General features: G+C 52.8%; 2 protein-coding genes across 3 annotated transcripts; one reads left to right on the forward strand and one right to left on the reverse strand.

Moving 5' to 3' along the window:
• SIGMAR1 (sigma non-opioid intracellular receptor 1) lies at nt 1-2,335 on the reverse strand. The gene is made up of 4 exons (XM_015848424.2): nt 2,079-2,335; nt 1,468-1,668; nt 1,250-1,342; nt 1-977 (listed from the first exon to the last, which is right to left on the reverse strand). Exons 1-4 carry the CDS (start codon nt 2,224-2,226, stop codon nt 751-753), a joined length of 669 nt encoding a protein of 222 aa, XP_015703910.1. The 5' UTR covers nt 2,227-2,335; the 3' UTR covers nt 1-750.
• GALT (galactose-1-phosphate uridylyltransferase) lies at nt 2,306-6,422 on the forward strand. 2 transcript variants are annotated; one of them, XM_032441359.1, is made up of 11 exons: nt 2,306-2,421; nt 2,908-3,077; nt 3,156-3,231; nt 3,312-3,360; nt 3,460-3,589; nt 3,663-3,719; nt 3,959-4,081; nt 4,158-4,290; nt 4,465-4,548; nt 4,622-4,776; nt 4,863-6,422. In XM_032441359.1, the coding sequence occupies exons 1-11, from the start codon at nt 2,376-2,378 to the stop codon at nt 4,944-4,946; spliced, it is 1,107 nt and encodes a 368-aa protein (XP_032297250.1). In that variant the 5' UTR covers nt 2,306-2,375; the 3' UTR covers nt 4,947-6,422. The 2 variants fall into 2 exon arrangements, with proteins under 2 accessions (XP_032297250.1, XP_015703909.1); XM_015848423.2 differs by having other exon boundaries at nt 2,315-2,421; nt 4,390-4,548.
• Nucleotides 6,423-22,224: the final 15,802 nt, after the last annotated feature.

A 22,224-nucleotide genomic window follows, 5' to 3' on the forward strand; every position in this document is an offset into this window, starting at 1 on the left:
CAGGTGGGATGACGATGTTTATTACTGCCATCTCTTTTGGGGTGACAAAAGACAATGTAGCCCGTGCACAGGGCTGCCAGTTGGAGGGGTAAGGAGAGATGTACTGTGGGCTGGTGGCCTGGGGACACAGATTATGCTGGGAACAGAACAGAGCTGGAAGCCCTCCGCTGAGCTCACATGGGCATGGGGCTGTGAGCAGAGTGCACCCCCCCACTTGGCCAGGGACCCTGCTGGCTCTCAGCCAGGGTTAGTGTTTTGAGGGGCAAAGTCCCATCCTGAGCTGATTCAGAGTTTTGGGCACCCACAGACACAAAGTATGTGCACAGCCTGGAGGCCATGCTTGGTTAAGGCGACAGATGGTGGCTGTCCCCCCCTGGGAGGCACAAGGAAGGGATCTCTTCCACCCAAGGGGCAGGTGACACAGCAGGGATAGATGCCAGGACAGACCTTCAGCACAGAGGCTGATCATCCCCATACTGCCTGGGCATCCTCCCGCGGTGCTTGGGGACATTGTGTGCTGCCAGCACCTGGGAGCCATGGTGGGAGCTGCCAGCTGGACACTGTGCTCCGTGCTGACCATAGCTGCGGCTGCCTGCTAGCCTGGATGGCACACAGGAAACCTCCCAGGGGCTGCTTGGTGCTGGATGCACCAGCATCCTCACCCCCAGGTTTTGGGATCTGCAGCCCAGAGAAGAGAGGGAGGAGAAGGAAGGGGGAGGAAGGCTGTTGGGGAACACTGTCCAGCCGGGCTCAGCAGCCCAAAGTGCCGAAGAAGGCATTGGCTTCCAGGAGGAGGCCCTTGGTGTAGGCGCGCAGGGTGTAGAAGAGGGTGGTGAAGTCCTGAGTGCTGAAGATGGTGTCTGCCAGTGCGAAGGCAAGTGTGGAGGGGACAAAGCCTCGGCCGTACTCCACCATCCAGGTACCCGCACTCCACTGCACTGACGTGGCCTCTCCCGCCTGGTGCACGATGGTGTCCCCTGCCAACACAAATGGCATCGCTCCCAGTAGCTGTTCCACATCATGTCCAAGGCGGAGATGTGTGGGGCTGGGAGATGCAGCACTCAGCCCCTCCCCATCCATTCCCTGTGGCCAGCTGCCACCCCTCTATTATTGACACCATTATGGTGCAGGGGACATGGAGATCCTCGCCCCCCTCTCTAAGCTGTTGCCAGCTGGAAGGAAGAGGCAGCGTGACAGTGCAGAGCGGCCATACTGCAGGATGGGGATGCAGCCCTCATGTCATGCTTACCAGGATAATAGACCTCACTTCTGGTGGTGCCCTCTTTCCACTGTCGGAAAGTGCCTGAGATGATGGTGTCGTAGATTTCTGCAAAGTAGCGACCTGCAAAGGGCAAAGCACCGCTCATCATGTCCCTGTAGGGGTGAGAGGGCTGCCAGTCCCTGGGATGGACCGTCCCAGAAGGAGAGAGGCTAAAAGAGCACAGAGACACCCCCTGCCCCACATACCTGAGTGCCCCCCGGTGTCGATGGCTGTCCCAAAGAGCAGCACGTACTCAGTGAGGGAGGCATGCAGCAGGCACATGGAGCCCATCCAGCCGCCCGCGTTCACAAACACCCACTGCAGGTCCTCATCAGGCAGGATGTGCCCCGGGTGCTTCTTCCGCAGCTCCACGATGATCTTGGAGAAAGCCAGCTCGTGATCCAGCCCTGCAGTACCGGGGTCAGCCTGAATCCCAGGCACGGAACAAGCCCTAACAGCCCTCCTACACTGCATCCTTAGCCACGGGGTCCCAGCATGGCCTTTGGCGGCTCTACCTGGAGGTGAAAACTCCCTTCCCAGTCCCAGCCCCACTGCCTCCTCAATTGTTGAAGGATGTACGGGACTAAGAGCCCCAGGGCCCAGCTGCGGCGGGACCCCGAGCAGACAGCGGCCCTGTCTCGGCAGCGTGCAGCCCCCAGCTCTGACCCTGCGGGACTCCCCACGGGAGCTGATGCCCGTCCCGTCCCACCGCCCCCCAGCACCAAATCCCCCCGCCCCCGTTCCCCTACCGCTGCTCCCTCACTGACCCTTTTCCCCTTCTCGGTTCCGCTTCCCGTCTCCCCCCACCCCCACATACCCGCGTGGTGCCGGGCGAGCTCGGCGATCTCGGCGGGCTGGAACTCGTACCGCTTGCAGGCCAGCCAGCCCCTCAGTCCCTGCAGAAGCAAGGCCAGCGCTCCCAGCCCCAGCCCGACCCGCAGCACCCACGGCCCCGCCACCCCCATGCTGCCGCTCCTCTCCGCCCGCGGGGACGACCCGGGTCCGCCCCGTCGAGGCCACGCCGCTCCCGGCCGCAGCGCTGCGCCGGCGCGAAGGGGCGGGACGGAGCCGGCACCGCCCGGCGGGGACGGGGCTTCCGGGCGGCGGCGGAGGCATGGAGGCGGCGGGGGGAGGAGGAGGAGCCGGCTTCCGTGCCAGCGGTACGGCGGGGACGGGCGGCGGGCGGGAGGAGGCGCGGTGCCCGCCCCCTCGTGTCATCCCACTCGTGTCCCACTTCTTTGTGTCCCACCACTCGTGTCCCCAGCCCCACTCGAGTCCCACCACCCGTGTTCCTCGTTAGTTGTCCCCCGCCCCACTCGCGTCCCCACGCTCACGTTCCCCACGTCGAGTTCTCCCACTCGTGTCCCCATAGCGCTCTCTCCCCGTCTGCCTCACGTTCCTCCACTCCCGTCCCCGTCAGTCGTGCCCCACTCGTGTCACCAAACTTACGCCCCTCACTCGTGTCCCCCCCTTGTGACCACCCTACCCATGTCTCCCATCTCTGACCCCACTCATGTTCCCCCGCTCATCTCCTCACACACTCGTGACCATGACCCACCTGTGGCTTCCACCCGTGTCCTCCTAGTCATGTCCCTCAGCAGTGGCCCCCACTCACTCCCCCCATTGACCCTGCTGCCCTCCCACAGAGCACCAGCACTGCCGCTACAACCCGCTGCGGGATGAGTGGGTGCTGGTGTCCGCACACCGTGTGAAGCGGCCCTGGCAGGGACAGCTGGAGAAGCCCCCAAACGAGGACGTGCCCCGCTGGGACCCCAAGAACCCTCTCTGCCCTGGAGCCACACGGGCCAACGGCGAGGTACCACGGTGCACCCTGATCCTCCTCCCCCCTGTGAGCCTCAGCCCCATCCCCAGACTCCATTTCTCACCCCTACAGGTGAACCCGCACTACGAAGGCACCTTTGTCTTCCCCAACGACTTCCCTGCATTGCAGCCTGATGCCCCTGAGCCTGGTAACTGCTGCAGGGGTTCTGCGGGGCTATAGGGGTGTAGATGCTGCCCAAATCCCATCCCTACTCTCTGTCCCCTGCAGATGACAGTGGCCACCCCCTGTTCCGAGCGGCAGCTGCCCGGGGTGTGTGGTGAGTACTCCCAGCTCTGGGAACAGGCAGCTCTGTTGCTTTCCTTTGCCCTTCTGTTCTGATTTTGGGGCTCTCACCCATGGAGGGCTTTTTCCCCAGCAAGGTGATGTGCTTCCACCCACACTCCGACCTGACGCTGCCTCTCATGTCGCTGCTGGAGATCCGGGCAGTGATTGATGCATGGGCTGAGCTGGAGGCAGAGCTGGGGGCATCCTACCCCTGGGTGCAGGTCTGTTGGGGACAGGGGCACGTGTGTCTGTCTGCACTGCTCTCTACGTGTCTTTACACTGCTTCCTCCACAGATCTTCGAGAACAAAGGGGCGATGATGGGCTGCTCCAACCCGCACCCGCACTGCCAGGTGAGGCTGTGACCCCAGGGGCGGCTGTAGGACAAAGCCCCCCGGAAGATGGGAGCGCAGCGGGGTCGGTCCCCTCCTTGTCCCCCCTCTGCTGGGGGTTGTTGCTACGTGCTGGACTGCCCACCAGGTGGCAGCACGGAACCGTGGTTGGTCGGTGTAGGGTTGGGTTTAGGTGCTGTGGGGCTCCTGGGGGGCGTGATGGGGCCGGCTAACAAGGGACAGTCCTGTGTCCTTGCCAGGTGTGGGCCAGCAGCTTCCTCCCCAACGAGGCGCGCTTGGAGGAGCGGACACAGCGGCAGCACCACAGGCAGCACGGTGTGCCCATGCTGCTGGAGTACGCCGAGCAGGAGGCACAGCGTAAGGTGAGGACATGGCTGTCCCCTTGTCCCTAAGTGGAGGATGTCCCTGTCACCATCCCCTGAGTGCTGTGTCCCACAGGAGCGGCTGGTGGTGGAGAACGAGGACTGGCTGGTGGTTGTACCCTACTGGGCCACCTGGCCTTTCCAGACCCTGCTCCTGCCCCGCCGCCATGTCCTCCGCCTGCAGGACCTGTGTGACAGCGAGAGGGACAGTGAGTGATACCCTGGGATAATTTCTGGGAGGGATCTCTATGGGGTTTTGTGGCAGTGAAGGATGTGGTGCTCCATGCTCTTGGGGTGCTGTCCCTCAGGCTTGTCACCAGTGCCTGGTGTCACTGGGGTCCTGGCTGGTTCTGGGTGCACTCACTGCCCCCCCAACCCCGCAGGCCTGGCCTCCATCATGCGGCGGCTGCTGATCAAGTATGACAACCTCTTCCAAGTCTCCTTCCCCTACTCTATGGGCTGGCATGGTGAGCATTCCCTCTCCTCTGCTGCTCTGTCCTCATCTCTCCTATTGCACACCTGACCCCATACCCTGCTCAGGAGCCCCTACAGGCCCCCACCTGCAGGAGGACTGTGGGCACTGGCAGCTCCATGCCCATTACTACCCACCGCTGCTCCGCTCTGCCACCGTCCGCAAGTTCATGGTGGGCTACGAGATGCTGGCACAGGCGCAGCGGGACCTCACCCCTGAGCAGGTGAGGAGCTGGGTCTGTCAGGGGGAGCTCAGGGAGTGGCTTGGCTGCTTGCTGAGCTGTTGCAGCCTCATTTCTGGTCCCTGCAGGCTGCAGAGCGGCTGAGAGCCCTCCCGGAGGTGCACTACAAGCTGAGGCCTCAGGAGACGGTGTGTGATGCTGCCCAGGCCTGAGGCGAAGTGGAGGGCTCAGCTGGGACCTGTCAGCTTCTTCTGAGCTCCCTCATGGACTGTGGCTTCCCCAGCCCTCATCCTGCCCAGTCCCTGCTTGGTCATCATGCCAAAAGTCTTATCTTCCTCCCAGTCTGGTCTTAGTGGTGGAATGGGGAGCGATGCCCAATAAACCCACTAGCAAAGTGCCTCTGGCTGTACCCTGCTGGCTTCTGGCCTGTTAGGAGGAACCCCAGGTGCTGGGAGGGGAGATAACCAGGGGGGTGCAGGGGATGAGCTGCTCACTGCTGTCTCTGCATTGCCTCCTTGTCCTCCCTGGGGGGAGCTCTGAGCCTGCTGAGCTGCCTTGCAGGCTGAGGAGCAGGAGGCTGCCCCAGGTGCATCCATCTCCTAGGCAGGGCTGGAGGCTGGCAAACTCCTTCTAATCGTCTGGGGATATAGCCCTCATCCTGTCTGCCTGGGTACTTGGGATGCAGCGTGTGGGCTGGGGGTTGCATCAGGCAGCTCTCTGCTCTGCTCCTCCCTGCAATCCCATCCCCTCTGTGATGCCCCACAGCTGGTCTGGGGGTTTGTCCTGTGGGGATGCCTGGTGTATGGAGCACCATCTGCCGCCACATCCTCATGCAATTCTATTTTAATTGTCACCAAAGAGCCATTCTAATAACTCCCTAATGAGGCCTGCAGCGTTTTGAAGTCTGAGAGTGGTCCCCTGGGGGCCAGAAATCTCTTGCAAGCAGGGAGATTCTCCTCTCCAGGACTGATCTGCTACCTCCAAGACAGCGCCTTCTGGGAAGTGCCACGTGTCCCTGTCTATGCATTGTTCTCACATCCCAGCCTGTGGAAGGCTGGATGCTGTCTCCATCCTCCCTGTGGTATTCCCATATCACCTGATGTCCCCATCGCCTCCAGTCTCCTGCTCCTCTGTCCCTGTCCCCTCCGGTGTCCCCATCCTGCCCCTGACATCCCCATTGCAAAGACATCCCTACCATTATTCCACTTCTATTCCCCATACCCAGCAGGTCCTGGAATTTTTGGGAGGAGGTGGTGGATGGCAGCACATTGGGGTGATGACCACCACTGTCACAGCCCCCCTGTTCACCTTCTTCCTTGCAACAAGTGCATGCTCAAAGCAATCAGACCCTGCCCAGCTCTTTCCCAGGGCCCTGGAAAAGCAGCGATGAATTGGATTAAATGTGGGAATCCAGATTGGGGTAATTAGCCGCTGAACTGGTTGTAACGAGGCTCGTCATCCCCCTGCACGCGCAGTTAGCTCTGATTTAATAGCCCACCAGCGCTCAGCCCGGGCCGCCGTGCATCAGCCCGGGGCCGTAAATGAAACTTGCAGTAAGTCAAGCGGTATTAAACTTTACAGTCACCGTCTTTAAAAACAAGACTCTTTCTCTAATAAATCAGAGCAAGTGGGATTGTAAATATCAGGGCAGGATCTGTATTGCTTAATTAAACAGAACCTAATGAACAGCCTGTTTGTTGTGTTGTGATTTAGGATGAAAACTGGGGAGAGGAGGTGTGTGCCGAGGAGCGCAGGTACTGCTGAAACAACGCTGAGACACTGTGAGGGCTTCATTTTATTTAATTTATTCTTTTTCTTCCCCCCCGCAGGAAGGCAAAAGATTAAAGGGGGGACATCATATGGATTTATAGGAGGAAGGGATTGGCTTGTTAGGGGCCTGGTACCTTTAAGTGAGGTGTGAAGGGATGGGAAAACACAGCCAGGAGAGATGCAGCCATGCTTGCATCACAGGGAGGGTGTGATTTTGGGAGACGAGCTGGAGCTGAGTGCAGAATTGTTGCTGTGTCTTCCCAGCTCTGCACAACCTGCAGCCCCCAGCCCCACTCTGCAGGCTCAGTGTGACATTGTCACAGTGCATGGGACCCCTTTGGTGCCAGCTCTGAAGCCCAAACCCTGCTGCCCTCAGGGCTCCTCCTTCCCTCCCAGCACAGGTGAGACAATAAATACTGCGTGAAAGAAGTTAATCTGTGACCAGAGCATTTTAATCAGAAAAAAAGAAAAAAAGGAAAAGGTATTAGTGCAGGCCTGCTGGCTCCTGCCAAACTGCACTTTTACTGTCCCTGCCGGTACAGGGTTTATGGCTGTCATTTCATTCCAGTTTTACTGTTGTTTTTGCCTTTATTGTCGAGTTTCCCCTTGCCTCCAGTTGCCTGTGATTGAATTGATGGAGGGGAGATAGAGAAGGGGGAGGAAAGGGGGGAGGAGGAGGGGAGAGATGAAGGCCCTGTAGCTCTTGGGGAAAGGGAGCGGCCCAAACCCCTCTGTTTCTATCAGAAAGACACCATCAGGCACTTAGCGTGAAAAGTAATTACAGATATTTAAGCAGATGCTGAGCACCCCTGTGCCCTGCAGCAATCAGTTCCCTGTTAAGGGCAGCCCTGTATGCCAGGAGAATGAAAACCAAAACCCCCAATCCCTCCCGAACTGCTCTTGGCACAGCACCCAACTTATCCTGGGCAGCCCAAAGCAATGCTGGGTGTCTGGGCTCTGGGAACGCAGCCCCATGTGATCTTATTTGTTACGCACCTGAAATGGGTGTTGATTGAGCTGCATCACCCTGCAGCAACCGTGTAGGCAGCAAGCAGGGAGTTCCCCCATCACCCCGAATTTCCAGGTGCTGAGGACATACTGCTCCACCACGAAGAGCTCTCATAAATAACCCCTTGCTGCTTTTTAACCCTCTCCACCCCATTTTCAAGTTCCCCTGAGGATCAGGGATGCTCAAAAATCAACGGGCAGATTCCAGCTGCTTCTGCTGCATGTCAGTAATGGCAGGACCTATCCCAGCTCCTTAGAAACGCTGGCATAGGAGAACAGAAACGAAGCCCTCGCCCCTGCCAACATCCGACCCCCCCCACCCCCCAGCCTGGATCAGCCGTCGCATCGGGGACTTGCAGTGATTATGATAAAACCTGCAGGACACCAAGGGCATCACTATGATTTGTGCTGTCTAAATGTTAATCAGAATAATAATGCCTATTGAGACAGCTGTTTTAAAAGGCTGTGATGTCGGAGTAAAAATTCCAATAAAACTCTATTAGCCCTTCCTCGTTACACTAATGGTGCCTGCTGCTAAAAGCCCCCCGCTATAGACACCCGTATTAATGGGCTTATTACAGGAAATAAAATCCAAGCCTGAACATTACAGTGAAGCCTGATTAATTCAGCAAGGTAATCTTTTCCTTTTTTTTCCCTTTTTTTTTCCCCCCCTTTACCTCCCCTCCTCTCTCCCTTTCCTCCCTTCCACCCTTTAGTTAATGAAATGTGCTTGTTGAAGTGCCAACTTGTAGCTTTGCATGGAGTCTGGTGATGTTTTTAAACTTACTTTGTTGATGTGGAGAAGAAGGACTCCTTGGGGACATCCATCAGAGCTGGTGACACAGCAGTGCAGGGTGACAGGGGCTGTCCCACGGGTGGCCGTGACTTGGTCACCAGCCCTGCTGTTTGTCCCCAGGTCTGCTGCTGCCATGCCCAGCACATGGTGTGGGGCAGAAATATGGGGCACGCACATGGCTGCTCGTCCAGCCTATAAATAACTTCCATAAAAATCCTCTTCCCAGCCTTTTTTTGTGCGCAGCCAAACCCTGCCAATGGCAGAGGAGATGGCATCTATTTTATAGGCGGCTGGAAGCAGGCTTTGCATTTTTCTGGCTCATGTAATCCCACAGGTACCCTCGTTTCTTCTCTTTTTTAACAGCCTTTTGCTTCATGTTCCTCCCAGCCACATTCAATTATGGCCTCCGCTCCTGCTGCCTGGGAAAGGAGAGGGGAGAGGGATGGAGGGAAGGAAGGAGAAACTAGGAAGGTGCAGCATCACTTTGTGCCCTGTCCTGGGAAGCCTGGAGAGATACAGAGATCACCACCTGATGATGACTGCATTTGTTAGCCTCCCTACTTTTACTGACTGCAATGAGAAGCTATTGGGAGTATCTGGGTGTTCCTGGTGGTCAGGTGTCCCCATCTCCCCATCACCGTGGGCTGGTGTGATCCCTGTGTGATGCTGAGTGCTGCCAGCTCCTATATTCTGATCCTGCATGGCAAGGAATTCCTCCCAGATCTGCTGCAGCCATTGAGTTAACCACCCTGTACACTGCAGGCATCCCTTACTGCTTGTATGATGGACACAGCCAGCGCCAACATACCCTGCAGTTACATCTCCCCCCCACCCCCCCAACAGAAGCTCTCAGCATCTGTCCCTCAGCTCTCCTTGCCCAGGGGTTTGCTGTGGTCACTGCCCCATTGCAGTCCTTACTCTGCTGTCGGGTGATGAAGGCAGTGGTCCCCATGGGCTGGTGAGCAGGGAGGTGAAAATACAGAGGAAGGGAACAGAGGGAAAAAAAAAAAAAAAAAAGAAGAAATCAATTTAGTTGCAATAAAGCCTCTTACTGTATTAGCTGCTAATCCACAAATACACAAACACACAGAGGGAGTCCTTGGAATAAAGGCATTTAATTACACTGTTTGCTTGAAGCTGGCTCAGAATGGTCTGACATGATGGCGAAGCAGGCACAGCAGGACCTAGGGAGATGCTGAGACCTTCCCCTTCATTGTAGGCCATGCAGCAGTGCTGTTCCCCTCCACGGGGACATGGGTTACCTCTCCATCCACCTCCAGACCTCCCCAAAGTCCCTGTGGGGGCCACTTGTGGGTCCAGAGGGGGGTTGTAATGGCTGCTCCCAGCTGGGACAGCACTGTGGGTGTCATGGGGCTGTTTGCTCTTTCTTCCTCTTTTTCTCACTTCCTCATGGGAGGGGTCTGTGGGGGGGACCATAACTCTTCTCCACTCCTGTTTGATCTGCCAGCGGGCTCAGCAGGGGAAGACCCTGCCTCGGCACGCTGCCCATGAGATAAAAGGCACAGAGGGCCCAGCCAAGACATTTTTTCCACTGTTCCCCCACCCGTTCACCCCTTCCTGCATCCCCCCAGTTTTCTTGGCAGAGGACGAAACGGGAAAATGAGCGTACGCCTTTCAAAGCCCTTCTTCTTTCAATATTGAATGGGGCCTGCATCCCCTTCTGGATGCTGGATTGCTGGCATTCCCGCTCTCCACGCAGCCTAAACTGTAACAGCTGAGGGCTGAGGGTGACAGCTGGGGGCTGCCAGCATGGACCCCAACTGAAGGCAACCAGGGGGCAAAATCCAATGGGAAAGAGCTGCCCAAAGTTAGCATGGCTCTACTGCCCCAAGGTGCTCACCAGGATGCAGGAATCCCATCCTGCCCCAAGCAAGGATTATAACCATGCCAAGCCAAGACCCGGCAGGGCACAGCCCGGCTCTGCCTGCTGCTTCCGACCCAGCTGATTGTTTCACTTTAACGTGTTCCAGAGATTTTCTTTTGATGTCACCCTTTCCTATTTGATTTTTTTTTTTTTCTTTTTTTTTGAAGATGATAATGATCTTCCATTTCCAAATGAAAAGTCATTTGGCACTCATGGGGGGGTGGAAGAAGGAAAGATTTATTTTTTCACTTAAAGCTGTTGAACAGGACAGTTAAACCATTGTATGCCTTTTTTTCTTTTCTTTCTTCTTTTTTTTTTTCCTTCCCCACAAGATTTTTGAAAAGAGAAATTCCTTTTTTTTTTTTTTTTTTTAAATTGGGAAGTGTTTTGATAAACTGGCATTTTTGGGATGAAAAAGCATTTCTGTCCAAAGTGCCTTTTAGAATGATGGCAATGAGGGACAAGGGAAGAGCAACAGATTCAGTCTACTTGGTCCTTAACAAGGCCTTTGGTCTGGCTCCCGACAACATGCAAACCACAAAACAGGGGATGTGGATTTGTTTGATGAACTTTAGAGGCTTACAAGAGCCTAGCTGCATCACAGCAATGCTATCATCCCTCACCACCAAATTCATAATCTCTGTGAAAAATTAGAGCAAGCCAGACTGACAATCCCTATTCTCCTCAAGCCCTGAAAGCAGGGCCTTAGTTATTCTACCTTTAAATCTTTAATCACCAGCCACCTCTGATTCTTCCTGCAGGATTTGGATGCACAAATGCTTTCAAACTCTGGTACTGGCAGTGGTACTCATACAGAATGCAACAGCTTTGAATTGCTGTGTGGTTTTTGGGGTGCTGGATACTCTTCTGGGGTGTCCCATGCCTGCAGGTCCTTGGTGGCTGGGACTCTTCCTGCGGTACCAGCAGGTGGTGGTGATGTATAACTGATTCTTCCCATCTTTTTCTTATCGGAGGCTTTTAATGTTGTGCTAGCAACAGGTTGGCACTGGACTTTCCATAGGTGCTTGCTCCGTGGTAAGGCATTTCCTTCAGTGTTTCCTGAGCTGGATGCAAGCACTCACTTCTTTCTCTTGGTCCCCAGCTCATGCCACTGCCAGACAGCAGCAATCATCTGGAGGAAAAACAGGCAAAACCTCTTTTCACGCCCACAGGTCTGGCTGACACAGTCTTTCCACTCTCTGATTGTGTTTAATACCTTCCATTTCACATCTTTCAGCACTTCACAATAGGACTGAAAACTGTAATATCTCTAATAACGCCAGCTCTGAAGGGACATGTGGAGGTGATGGTGGATGAAGGATGAGGGCAGGGCAGCAGGGAGGGCTTTTTGCTGGGGGTCAGCACCCTCCCTGTGTTTAACCCCGCAGATGATGAGGGCTGGAGCTTCAGCTGACATGTCTGGGGCACACTCTGTGCTCAGGAGGTGCTGTAATGTTTGTGGGTGGTTTGCAGGTAGTTTGGGGTACATAGGGTGAACTGCCAAGCCAGGATGCCCTCATCCATCCTCTCAGCTTGAAAAACAGCACCTAAGCTTCCACACCTTCCAGGTGTTTTTCTGGGCTAGCTTTTGGCATCTGGGGCAGAGGCTGGGAGAGACCTAGGGAAAACCCATTCTTTCTCTCATTGCTTTCTGCTGTGGAACTGAACACTACAGACAACAGAGAGATGTGCTGGAAGAGGAATTGGAGAGGACAGGAGCAGGGCTACAGAAATGTTTGGCCTCAAGAAGTTGAGACAGGCAGAAGAAGGGCAGAAGAGTGAGGACGTATGATCCAGGAGCTCCTCAATCAATGGGAACATGACTGGCAGCAACTTAATGGAGACACCAAAGGTATTCCCACACTCAAAATCCCAAATGGACCTAATGACACTGCTTTGCATAGGGAACATTTTACTCTTTGCTGTGTTTATGTTCATGTGTTTAACTCTGACCTTGGATCAATTTCTTGCTCAAAGTTATCCATTTTCCATGACAAGGGACTCAGGGATGATAAAAAATTGACATGGTATAATAGAAGAGCCTCTGGATCTGTAGCCAGTCTCTCCTGTGGTGTGGAAATGAAGTGCTCTGCAGAAGCTGCAGAACAGCTGAGCAAATCCTGGAGTCTCTCATTATATGTGTATATGTATGAAAACACGTATTGGTATGAATAAGTGCGTAGCTTCATACATGTTTGTATTAATATTCTCCACCCATTTCATTGCAGCATCTGGCCTTCAGAAACAAAGCTCCTGGTGCCAGGGGCTAATGGGAGATGTTTTTATTTGTCCTTGTTATAAAATAGGTATCTCCGTATTAACTTTGCAGGGCATTATATTGATGTAGTGCAGTAAACTTTATGGCTGATTTCACAACCCTGTTAAGTGCATCGTCTTAGATGGTAATAACCAGCCAGGAAGACAAGAAAAGTCCTTGCGAATGATACATTGCCTGGGGAGCAGAGAGGTGATGCTGGTCCTGCGGGGCACCCAGAGAAAGCAGGATGCTCCCCACATCCTGGGTGGGGGGGTTTTTGCTCTCCTGGAGTTTCCCAGAGCCACACAGTGATTGAATGCTCCCAGTTTCTATCTGTCTGCTCAGGCAGCTGTTTGCTCTCCTCCCTCCCTGCCTTCCTTGCCCCCAGTAAATTTAATGTGATGCACACGTGTCCGCCAGTCACAGATAACTGCTTAGCTTAAATCCTGCTCGAGTTCCCTTCATTTATCTGCTAAATGGGATCTTGGTTATAAATAGAGTCCTGTGGTCACGGGGGCTGATTTGGGCAGGGGTTTGTTTGGCAAAGAGTTTTACAGAAATCTGAGCAAATTGCTGGGAGAAGCTGAGAGATAATAACACGGAAAATGATATTAAACTGACTTCACTGCTCGTCCCTCATCCAGCTGCCAGCAGCCTATGGGGAGAACACAGATCTCAGGCAGGCAAGATAGTACAGGTGAAAGCAGACTGGGTATGAAGTGTGCGTGCAGAGGCTAGAGTAGGAAAGGAGTTCTTGGTCATGAATTCAGCATCTGCAAAAGACAACTGGCCAGATGTGTGGTGCAGGCCCATAGCTTGTACAGGAGATAAGCCCCACTGATGCTCCATCCATAGAATCACTGAGGGAAGGACCACTGAGATCATCCAGTCCAACCCCAACCTGCCCCCAATGTGCCCACTAACCATGTCCTTCAATGCCACATCTTCACATCTCTTGAACACCTCCTGGGATGATGACATGGTGTGGAGCAGGTGGGAAGAGCAAGATGCAGTTTGACGGAGGGCAATTTGGGTAGAATGTGAGAGCAGGTTTGTTTCCAGCCTTGAAACACCTCCATTGGGAGTGCAGGGGCTGATACTTTTGGACAAGAGAGGCAGAGAATTTGATATTCTAACAAACGGGAACTGGCAGAGCTCAGAGCTTTTGCTCTGATTGCCTTGCTTCCTCTGAGCTCGGCTATGGCTTTTTTTCTTCTCCTTTAATTTTTTTTTTTCCCCTTTTAATTTATTGAAATCCTCTGGATCTTGATTCACTTTCTTTGCTCTTTATTTCTTATTGCTTTGGCTGAAACGCTCAATCCTCAGTACAGCTGGGATCGGGGCATGAATAAAAATAGTTTTGTGGAAAAACAAACCCAAACCAACAAGGACATGAAAACAGTCCTCGGTTTTGGTAGCAGAGGGTGGGTGACAGTGAGAAAGATGAGGACAGGGGGGTGGCACAAAAGGCTGTTATGGGTCCAGCTGGTGGGCTGCCCCTGGCTCCCAGCAGGAGGGGTCTTTGCCAAAATTGGCCTCCTGCCTCGATGGGCAGGATAAGGGAGAAATGTCCCTGCCAATGGGTGAGGCCGGAGGTTCCTCCTGTGGTGCTGAGAAGGAAATCTTGCCTTGTGAAATGTCAGCCACCGGGGCACAGTGGTGCATGCCAATGGCCTCCTGCCCACCTGCTGTGACAGCAAAGAGCATCCTTTGTCACCAGAGGAGGAAACTGAGGCAGCGAGGTGGCTTTGGCAGGAGGGTATCACTGAGCATTGGCCCCTTTCTGTGCAGTCACCGTGCTGAGCTGCTCCCCTTCCATCAACCTGAAACCATCATTTGGAGAGGGGGAAAAGGAATACAGACCTTCAAGAAGTCACTCAGGTTGTTGTCTGAGACCTGTTGTCTTTGTTTATTGTTTTGTTGTTGTTGTTTAAATCAAAGAAACAGATGTTTTGTTTTGACATTTTCAGGGCTGTGTGGCTGCATCCTACTCTTGTTTCCAGCACTGTGAATATGGAGCATATCCACAGTGAACCCAGAATCCACTCCTCTCCTCTCAGCAGCTCCACAGGCAGAGTCTGGCCCCTGAAATTTTGGAGAAGAGGTTTTCCCCTCTTTTTGTGACACCATCCTATTAATGCGATTAGTAACAGCTGCCTGCTGTGGTGCTGCTGTGGAAACATTTCTCCTCTCTGATGTCATGCCTATCTCAAAATAGGGCTTGCTGCTGCCCTGATAGCTGGGTGGAGAGGCTGCTCTCATTTTGCTGCAGCCTCTCCACAGCTCTGGCTCATCTTCAGATTAAATGGTGCTTTTCTAGCATCCCCATGGCTGCCCATGGCTCACGGCAGCTCATCTTGCAGCTTTCCTGGGGCAAACCATCTCCCAAAGCTCCACTCAGCCATAGCCCTTTTCTCAACCTCAGCAGCTGTAAGCAGCACCCTGCATGGAGGGGCTGGTTTGGAGAATGCAATTCAGCAGCAGATGGAGATTATCATTGCAGGATGTGGCTCTTTTTGCATTTCAGTTGCAAAGGAGCAATTGAAACAGAAAAATTGAAATTGCAAAGGAGTTCCCCTGCTTATGACCTTGGAGCATGGGACCAAGAGCTTATGTTAGGAGGAACCACCCTGCCAGGGTCTGATTCTGCCACTGACAGTCTCTGTTTTGCTCTTGGTAAATGAGTTGAGAACTCTAGAGCTTGAGCAGTATGGAAAAACTGGTTCCTTGTTACTGCCCTCCCCAAAACAGACCACTGCCCTATGGATCGTAACAGCTGCTGGCATCTGCTCCCAGTGCTGCCTGCCTGGAGATTTCCACCCCAGCAGAGGGGGAAGGCAGCACCTCAGAAATGCTTTGTTCTGCACTCCAGACAGCGCTCATCAGCAGCATCCCAGGGGGCTGCTGTTTTTCTCCCTCCAGCTTTAACTCCTGCTCTGAGAGAGGTGTGTTGCCCAGGAAAAAGAGGGGAGTGCTGCTCTCAATCCTGCTGCAAACAATGTTCTCCATCCCTCCAGCACTGCAGACATCCTAACAAAGCCAGAACGGCTCCCTGAGGATGCTGGGCACTTTTCAGTAAAGGTTTTGCACTCCCTGATCAATACCCAGAGCCTCCCGCTGCTCCGTATTACAGCTGAGGTGCGGGGAACGCAGCTGATTAGTCAGAGAAGAAAGCTCTGGGCTGGATCAGAGGCATCCAAGATGTCAGATCCTCTTCACTCATCAAAATACAAAAGCAAGAATCTCATCTGGCTGCTTGGCTGTGCTGAAATAATAGCTCATTCAGGAGGTGGAATTTAAGCCTAAAAGCTAACATTTGTGGTGTGTATTTATAACAGGCAGGCACAGGGAACCTATCCATACTCCATTTAATTTCTTTCACAAGCTCCTTTGATCCAGGCATTATTGTCCAGGCAAAATTGGCACAAATTTCACTGCAGACATCACCAGCCGTGCTGCTGAGAGCTGCCCAGCATCAGGGCTGAGAGGAGCTGCATTATAATTCATTTTAATTGAGTGTTTGGGCTAGCTGTGCTGGCCAGCTCTCCCTCTTCAGCTGGTCACCACCAGCTCATTACTTCCCATACCCAAGGGCTTGCCTTACCTGCAGACAGGAGGTGAGGGAATCATGCCTGTGGGTCTCAGTTTTTTGCAATGATTTGAGTGATGCAGGGAGAGAGATGAGACACCTGCCCATGGACCTTGTGGGTATTTGTGGGGGCTGATGAATGCTCATAGGATGTGAGGTCAAACCCCAACAGAGAAGGGGATGCATTCTGGGTTTCCAGGCTTGCTTGCTCTCCCGCCCTGGGGTGAGCAGGACCATGATCCCTGGGTAAATGTGGCTTCTGCTTCCCACTGCAGACTGCTGGAGCAGGCAGTCCTGCTCCAGCCTCTGTCCCACACCTTGGGTCACTTCCATTTGGTCTTTTTGAGCAGAGTGAGCAGCAGGACAAACCTCCCTGCTCCTACCTGGGGTGCTGCCTTCCTTTAGTGATCATTGTGCTGTTGGTCTTACTGCTTGCATTAAATCTGCCAGAGCCTACATATTCTTAGTTCCTTGGTTTCAAAGAGCTACCAAAGCCATGACTGGAAGGGATTTTGAAGGAGTACTTCAAGCTGGAAATGAGCAATGGTGTCTTTTTACCTACGTGAAATCACTTTCTGTGGTTGTTTTGGAGACAAATGGATGTTCAGCCTGCAAAAATGACTGGTGAGTGGGGAAAGACAGGCCTTCTTTCAGAGTCCTTGCTATCAACCGTTGCTTGTGCAAGAGAGGTGGCCTCTTCATTAGAAATCTTGCAGCTTTCAATGCCAACTGCCCACAGCTGATGCTGTTTGCATGCTCTGGGCAGTCCCCATGATCACTCATGCTGTCCCAAGAGCTGTCCCCCAACCATGCATTACTTTACTCCTGCAGCAGTCTCAGCACTCAAAGTCAATATGTACACATGGTAAGCTTCAGCGTAGCTGGTGGGATCTACCAGGCTTGTCCCCAGACCATGGTTGTTTCTTCTAGGTCTTCAAAGTTCCCACCTCCTTTGGAAACTATATAATGGGTGGGGAGATCTGTGTGAGTGTGGATAGGGTGGGAGTCTCTCAGGGAATATGTCCAGCCCTGCTGTGGCTTCCTGGGTCTGCATTCCTGGGTCCATGTCTTACTGTGGATCTGCATGCCTGGGTCCATGTCTCATATGGGGTGCTGGGATCAGGCAGGAGGGAGGCCAGTGGGATGAGCTCCAAGTCCAGCAGCTCACTAGTTGTCTCTGTTCATTGCAGAGCTCAGCTGAGGCCAAGACGGGGAGTCTTTAGCACTGGGATCAGCCAGATGAGCAGGGGTCTTGCAGTATTAATTAAACATCTGGAGAATTTGGCAGACAGCCCACCTAATTACCCCTAGTGCTCAAGGATGCTTTCAGGAGTCCTCCCCTCCTTTCCCTGCTCTCATGGCTTCTTCCTTCCAGCACATCACTATTTGTCTTCCCAAGAGAGATCTTCACTCCTGGTCCTGTGGGGGAAGCTTCTGCTCCAAGAAGAGTCTTTCAGCTACCAGGCATGCTGCAGGTACAACAGGGTATTGGGCAAGGCAGAATAAGGTGCTCTGCTGTTCTTGTGAATAGCCCTGTGATTTGTTTTGGGGTGTCCCAGAAAGAAGTTGTATGTCTCCAATCAAACACAGCACTTGCAGTGTGTTTTTTTTCCTGGTGTGAGTCAGGGCATGGGCAGCTGAGTTAAACAGCTCAGTGTTTCAGAACCCCTCAGGCTCAGAGCGCATCTGCTCCTCTGCTCTGGGATGTGTTTCCAGCTGTGTGTCACCCAAAACTTGTGCAAGCAGCTCTCATGGAGCAGGGCATCCAATTGTCTTGTCCCATGCCCTAAAATGAAGCTGGAAGGGCAAAAGGGTCTTGGCATAGATGAAGGGAGCTTTGAAGTGCTACTAACAAAAATGGGGACAGCCAGTCCTTCGATGCTACTACTTGGAGGGTGTGTGCAGAAGCGTGAAAAGCACTGGCAAAACACATCTGCCACCTGGATCCTTCCTAAACTGTGAAAGTGGTAGGCTGTGGGAGACAGTTATTTTCCAATTAGTAGGCGGGAGGCACAATGAGACAATTAGCCACCAGTTAACAGGATGAATGTGATGACCACATTCCCTGCTTACTGATGTTTGGCTAATTTACCATTGGTGGCCTTGTTAAGCAGCTATGAATTGCATAGGAGGCACAGTGGGCTGGAACATGCGATAGGGATGCAGTAATGCGTGGCTCATGCTGGTGACATTCATTGCTCCTCAGGGTGACAGCCTCCATCCCATACGGCTGTCCCCTTTCCCATGTGGCTCTGCCAGCTCTATTTACTGGGCTTGTACTCAGATTGGCTGAATATAGACATGTCTCTTGTGAGTGGTGTCATGGGGAGATTGCATAGCACCAGGAAAAGCAGAGAAGAGGGGAAACGCTTGTGATGGCCACTAGGGAACCCGTAGGATGGGTTCTACATCTGCATGATACAGAAGCTGTAAATTCCTTCTCAACCCTGAAGAACTCCTAGAAAGAGGGAATGGCTGAGAAACATCAGGATGCCTTGATAACCTGGGATGTTTTGGGGCACTACTTGGGCAGCGCAGCTTCTGTGGCAGACCTGAATGCAGTACTTCAGATGGGTCTTTCAATGGGTAAAGCAGAGGGGGATGATCCCTTCCCTCACCCTGAGAGGTGAGGTCTTGCTCTGGGCAGGTCCCCATATCTGCAATAGCTCATTTGGTACCTCTCATCTCCAAGGAAGGGAAGGGAAGAAGCGATGCTCAGCCCAACTCTGAGATAAGCAGAGGGTGATGTGCCTTGCTTGATGTCACTTGCCTTGCTGTGAGCTAGAGGAAATTAGCTGGAGCCCAGTGTGATGCTGCAGGGTACTGTGGGGAGAAGATGCCTGAGATATTCTGAGGGCATATGGCTAAGCAACCTGTTAAACACTTCTACAAATCTAACAAGATAACCAGCCCCCTGGGAAGCTGAGCAAACAGTTGTATTTCCACTTGGAGGGGGTGAGTGACCTCCACAAACGTTGAGCTGTTCGCTGGGAGACGTGGGGGCAGCACGGGAAGAGCTCCCCGGGGTCATGGAATGGAAACTCAGAAAGCAGCTTGTCTTCAGTGATTTGCCTCTTTTCTTCCTGCCTCGAACGAGAAGCTGCAGAGACAGCATGAAAATGAAATATAACCAGTAGGGATACCCCATTTTAGTTCTCCTGCATCTCTTACGGCTCCCTGCGGTCCCTGCTGCCTGTCTGCAGAAGTCCATAGCAAAGTGTTATTGAGCTGCTGGAGCTGATTGAATTTTTTTCATATCCTCAAAGGGCCACATTGACGAGTGCTGCTTTGAACAAGAGAGGACATCGTTAGCCACTTGGCAGACCTGGTCCTCACGAGACTCACACAGAGCCTGGCTGGGGCTGCTGAATGAGCAGGGCCAGTTCTCTGCTGCCAGGTGGGAAGTGATGCAGGCATCTGCAGCAAGGATGGAGGCTTAGATTAAACCCACCTTGTTACCATGCTCTACTAATACTCTTGCTTCCCACAGCCTCTCTGTGCCCCAGGTCTTTTCTGGAGAGTAGAACTCTTCTGTCCTTCAGCTGTGATTCCATCTGGAGGGATTTGGTGGGCTCCAGATAGATGCTTGGGATTAAATTGTTTTGGGAAATGGAACTTTCTGATCCTGGCTTGGAACGTTATGAGCTTCAGCTTGTTTCTGAGCTGCTCACCTGCTGGCGGGCTCTGGGGACTATCCACCTCCATGAGAGGCAGAGAGAGACAACGCATGGCTTTAAGTAGGAGTCTGAGCCCCACAGAACCCCACAGCAGATTAATGGGTGAGCACAGACTCAGGGACATCATCAGGGATGGCCTTCAGGTGCTTGGCTGGTCTCTAGGGATTCTGTGTTGCACAGTTCTGGTAGTGAGGGCACATCCCTCCTCATGCTTCAGGAAGCACAAGGGTTCCTGAACCTTAGGTATGGAGGAAGAAGAAGCACTCAGCTTTTGCTGTTTGCAGAGCACACATCTATCCATGTTTTTCTGACTCCTGTCACTTCTAACACAAGAGCTGAGCCATGGTCTGCAGTGCCTTTCTTCTCTAGGGACTCCATCTGTGTCCCTTTGGCTTTCTTCTGTGTGGTGTTGCCCAGTAATCCATGCACAGGGATGGCCAGAGAGTGGGAGTCAACGCTGCTCTGGCCTGGCATGGATGCTTTGGTGACCACAGATTGATCTATGAGCGGGGCTGGCTCAGGAGCACATGCGTTGTCATCCAGCTGGCTCCACCAAAGGGAGGAGTAGAGACCTGGCTGCTGGAACCTGTTTCCACCTCCTCATTGTGTTCTCTGGGGGAAAGAAAGCTGGGGCCAGCATCTCAAAGAGCTTATGCTGAGATGCCATGTGCAAGGAGGCTGGCGGTGGGGCTGGATAGAACACACAGGAGCTGGGTCAAAGCAGTCTGCTGAAGGGCAGTGGCAGTTTGTACGTCCTCCTCCCTGTTCCTTGGGAGCAAAGAACAATCTCGGCTCCACATTTCTGTGGTTTCTTTGCTCATTATAGGAAAAATGGAGGGTGAAGACAGGTCAATGAATCATTACTGTTTGGTTTGGCTGCACCACTGCACCGTGTGTAGGAATGGCTGATATTTTTTCTTCTTGTGAGTTGTTCTCTCTTCCCCTGCTCCTTCGGGTTTTGGGGTTGTTTTGTATTTTTTTTTTCCCCGCGATTATCCTGAATTATTGCAAGATGGTGAAACAGCAGAAATCCTCTTCTCTTTGGGTTGGCTTCCCCCACAGCAGATGTCAAATGAAAGAGCCTGGCTTTTGGATAGCTCATCCCAAAAGGGGGTTGTTGCATCCTGGATCCTTCACCCGTCCCATGCTGAGACATTGCAGGGAACCATTGGCGCAGCCGTCAGACTCATGACAGCACTTTCCAGGGGGAAAAAGAAAAAAAAACACAAAAAACAACACAGCAACAACAAAGTATAAAGGAACAGAATTCCTCTATCTATTTCTTAAATATGTATTTTTCAGGTCCTTGCTGAAACATCTGTTCTGCATTTGCACAAGAGACACTAATATCTCTACATTTGTTCCTTCCTTTGCTGTTGGGATGCTGGGCTTGCATGGCAAGAAGGGGCACACCCTGCAGTACATGGGGGCAAGGAAGTGCCTGTTTTGGAGTGTAGTGTCCCTGTGTGCTGTGCTGGAGGCCCACACGCCTCCTGCCACAGTAAGAGTGGTCCTGGAGACACAGAGGGCAATTTTCTCATTTGAATCTCTCCTGGGTTATAATTTGTAATAATTCCTTACCTGTTGTGACACATAATCTGTGAAGGAGAGCTTCTTGCACATCACTCCCTGATTACATGGTGTCACAAGAACTTTCCAAAAATTATACCATGTAGGTGGCACTGTCTGGAAGAGGACATGGCAGGGAGCCCATGCAGCTCTTGCAGTACTGAGATGTGCTGAGGACAAGGAGAAGGGGACACCCAGCGCTCTCAGAAATGAAAAAAAACCACACTTATTTGGGATGAGCTGGATGGGGAAAGGCAAATCTCACTTGGAAGTCAGTTGCTCAGATGGTATTGTCCATGTTTCTGCAGACTGAGATGGGGCAGCATGGTTATGAAGCATAGCTGTTGACAAAGGCAGGAGAGCCCTTAACCACATGTAGCTCTGCAATAGGATTGTCCTCCAGGTAGATGTAAGACTGATCAGGGAGCAAGCCATGGGAGATACATCCAAACCAGAGGTGAAGTCTGCAACATCTGCACATGCATTGGCAAAACAGGGTCTGCTCTCCCTGAAGGAAGGCTCTGAGGATGTGTCTGCTCCATGGGCTGGAGGAATAGCTGCCTAATACTAGTTGGTGCATGACCCATTGAGTTGAACTCCATGACCTTTATTGATCTCTTTCAATTTGCAATATTCTATGCTTCTTTTCTTCTCCTCTGAGAGGTTTGGGTGCTGCCATAAACACCTTTTCATTATGTCCCTTATTGCTGTTGTGGGGGTAGCCTGAATTAAAGCTGCCTTCCAGCTCACCTACTTACAGGTACTGAAACAGCTTTGCCTGTCCTCTGAGGCCCCTCTCAAGTTCATAAGGACCAGAGGGGGTCTGATGATGGATGTGGCAGGAGGGCACGAATAGATAACATGGTAGGTCAGGAATAAATTAGCAATGGGCAGTGCCTCACCTAGCTCCCTCTAGCCCAATCCTCCTGCAGCACAAAC

The sequence above is a fragment of the Coturnix japonica genome, chromosome Z, assembly GCF_001577835.2.
Source record: "Coturnix japonica isolate 7356 chromosome Z, Coturnix japonica 2.1, whole genome shotgun sequence".
In the NCBI taxonomy this organism is placed as follows: domain Eukaryota; kingdom Metazoa; phylum Chordata; class Aves; order Galliformes; family Phasianidae; genus Coturnix; species Coturnix japonica.

Coding starts and splice junctions, on each gene's coding strand:
- SIGMAR1 (XM_015848424.2), bottom strand. CDS start 2,226: ATGGGGGTGGCGGGGCCGTGGGTGCTGCGGGTCGGGCTGGGGCTGGGA. Junction 1,669..2,078: donor GCTCGCCCGGCACCACGCGG/GTATGTGGGGGT, acceptor CCGGTACTGCAG/GGCTGGATCACGAGCTGGCT. Junction 978..1,249: donor AAGTGAGGTCTATTATCCTG/GTAAGCATGACA, acceptor TTGTGTTGGCAG/GGGACACCATCGTGCACCAG.
- GALT (XM_015848423.2), top strand. CDS start 2,376: ATGGAGGCGGCGGGGGGAGGAGGAGGAGCCGGCTTCCGTGCCAGCG. Junction 4,082..4,157: donor AGCAGGAGGCACAGCGTAAG/GTGAGGACATGG, acceptor TGTGTCCCACAG/GAGCGGCTGGTGGTGGAGAA. Junction 4,549..4,621: donor CTACTCTATGGGCTGGCATG/GTGAGCATTCCC, acceptor TACCCTGCTCAG/GAGCCCCTACAGGCCCCCAC.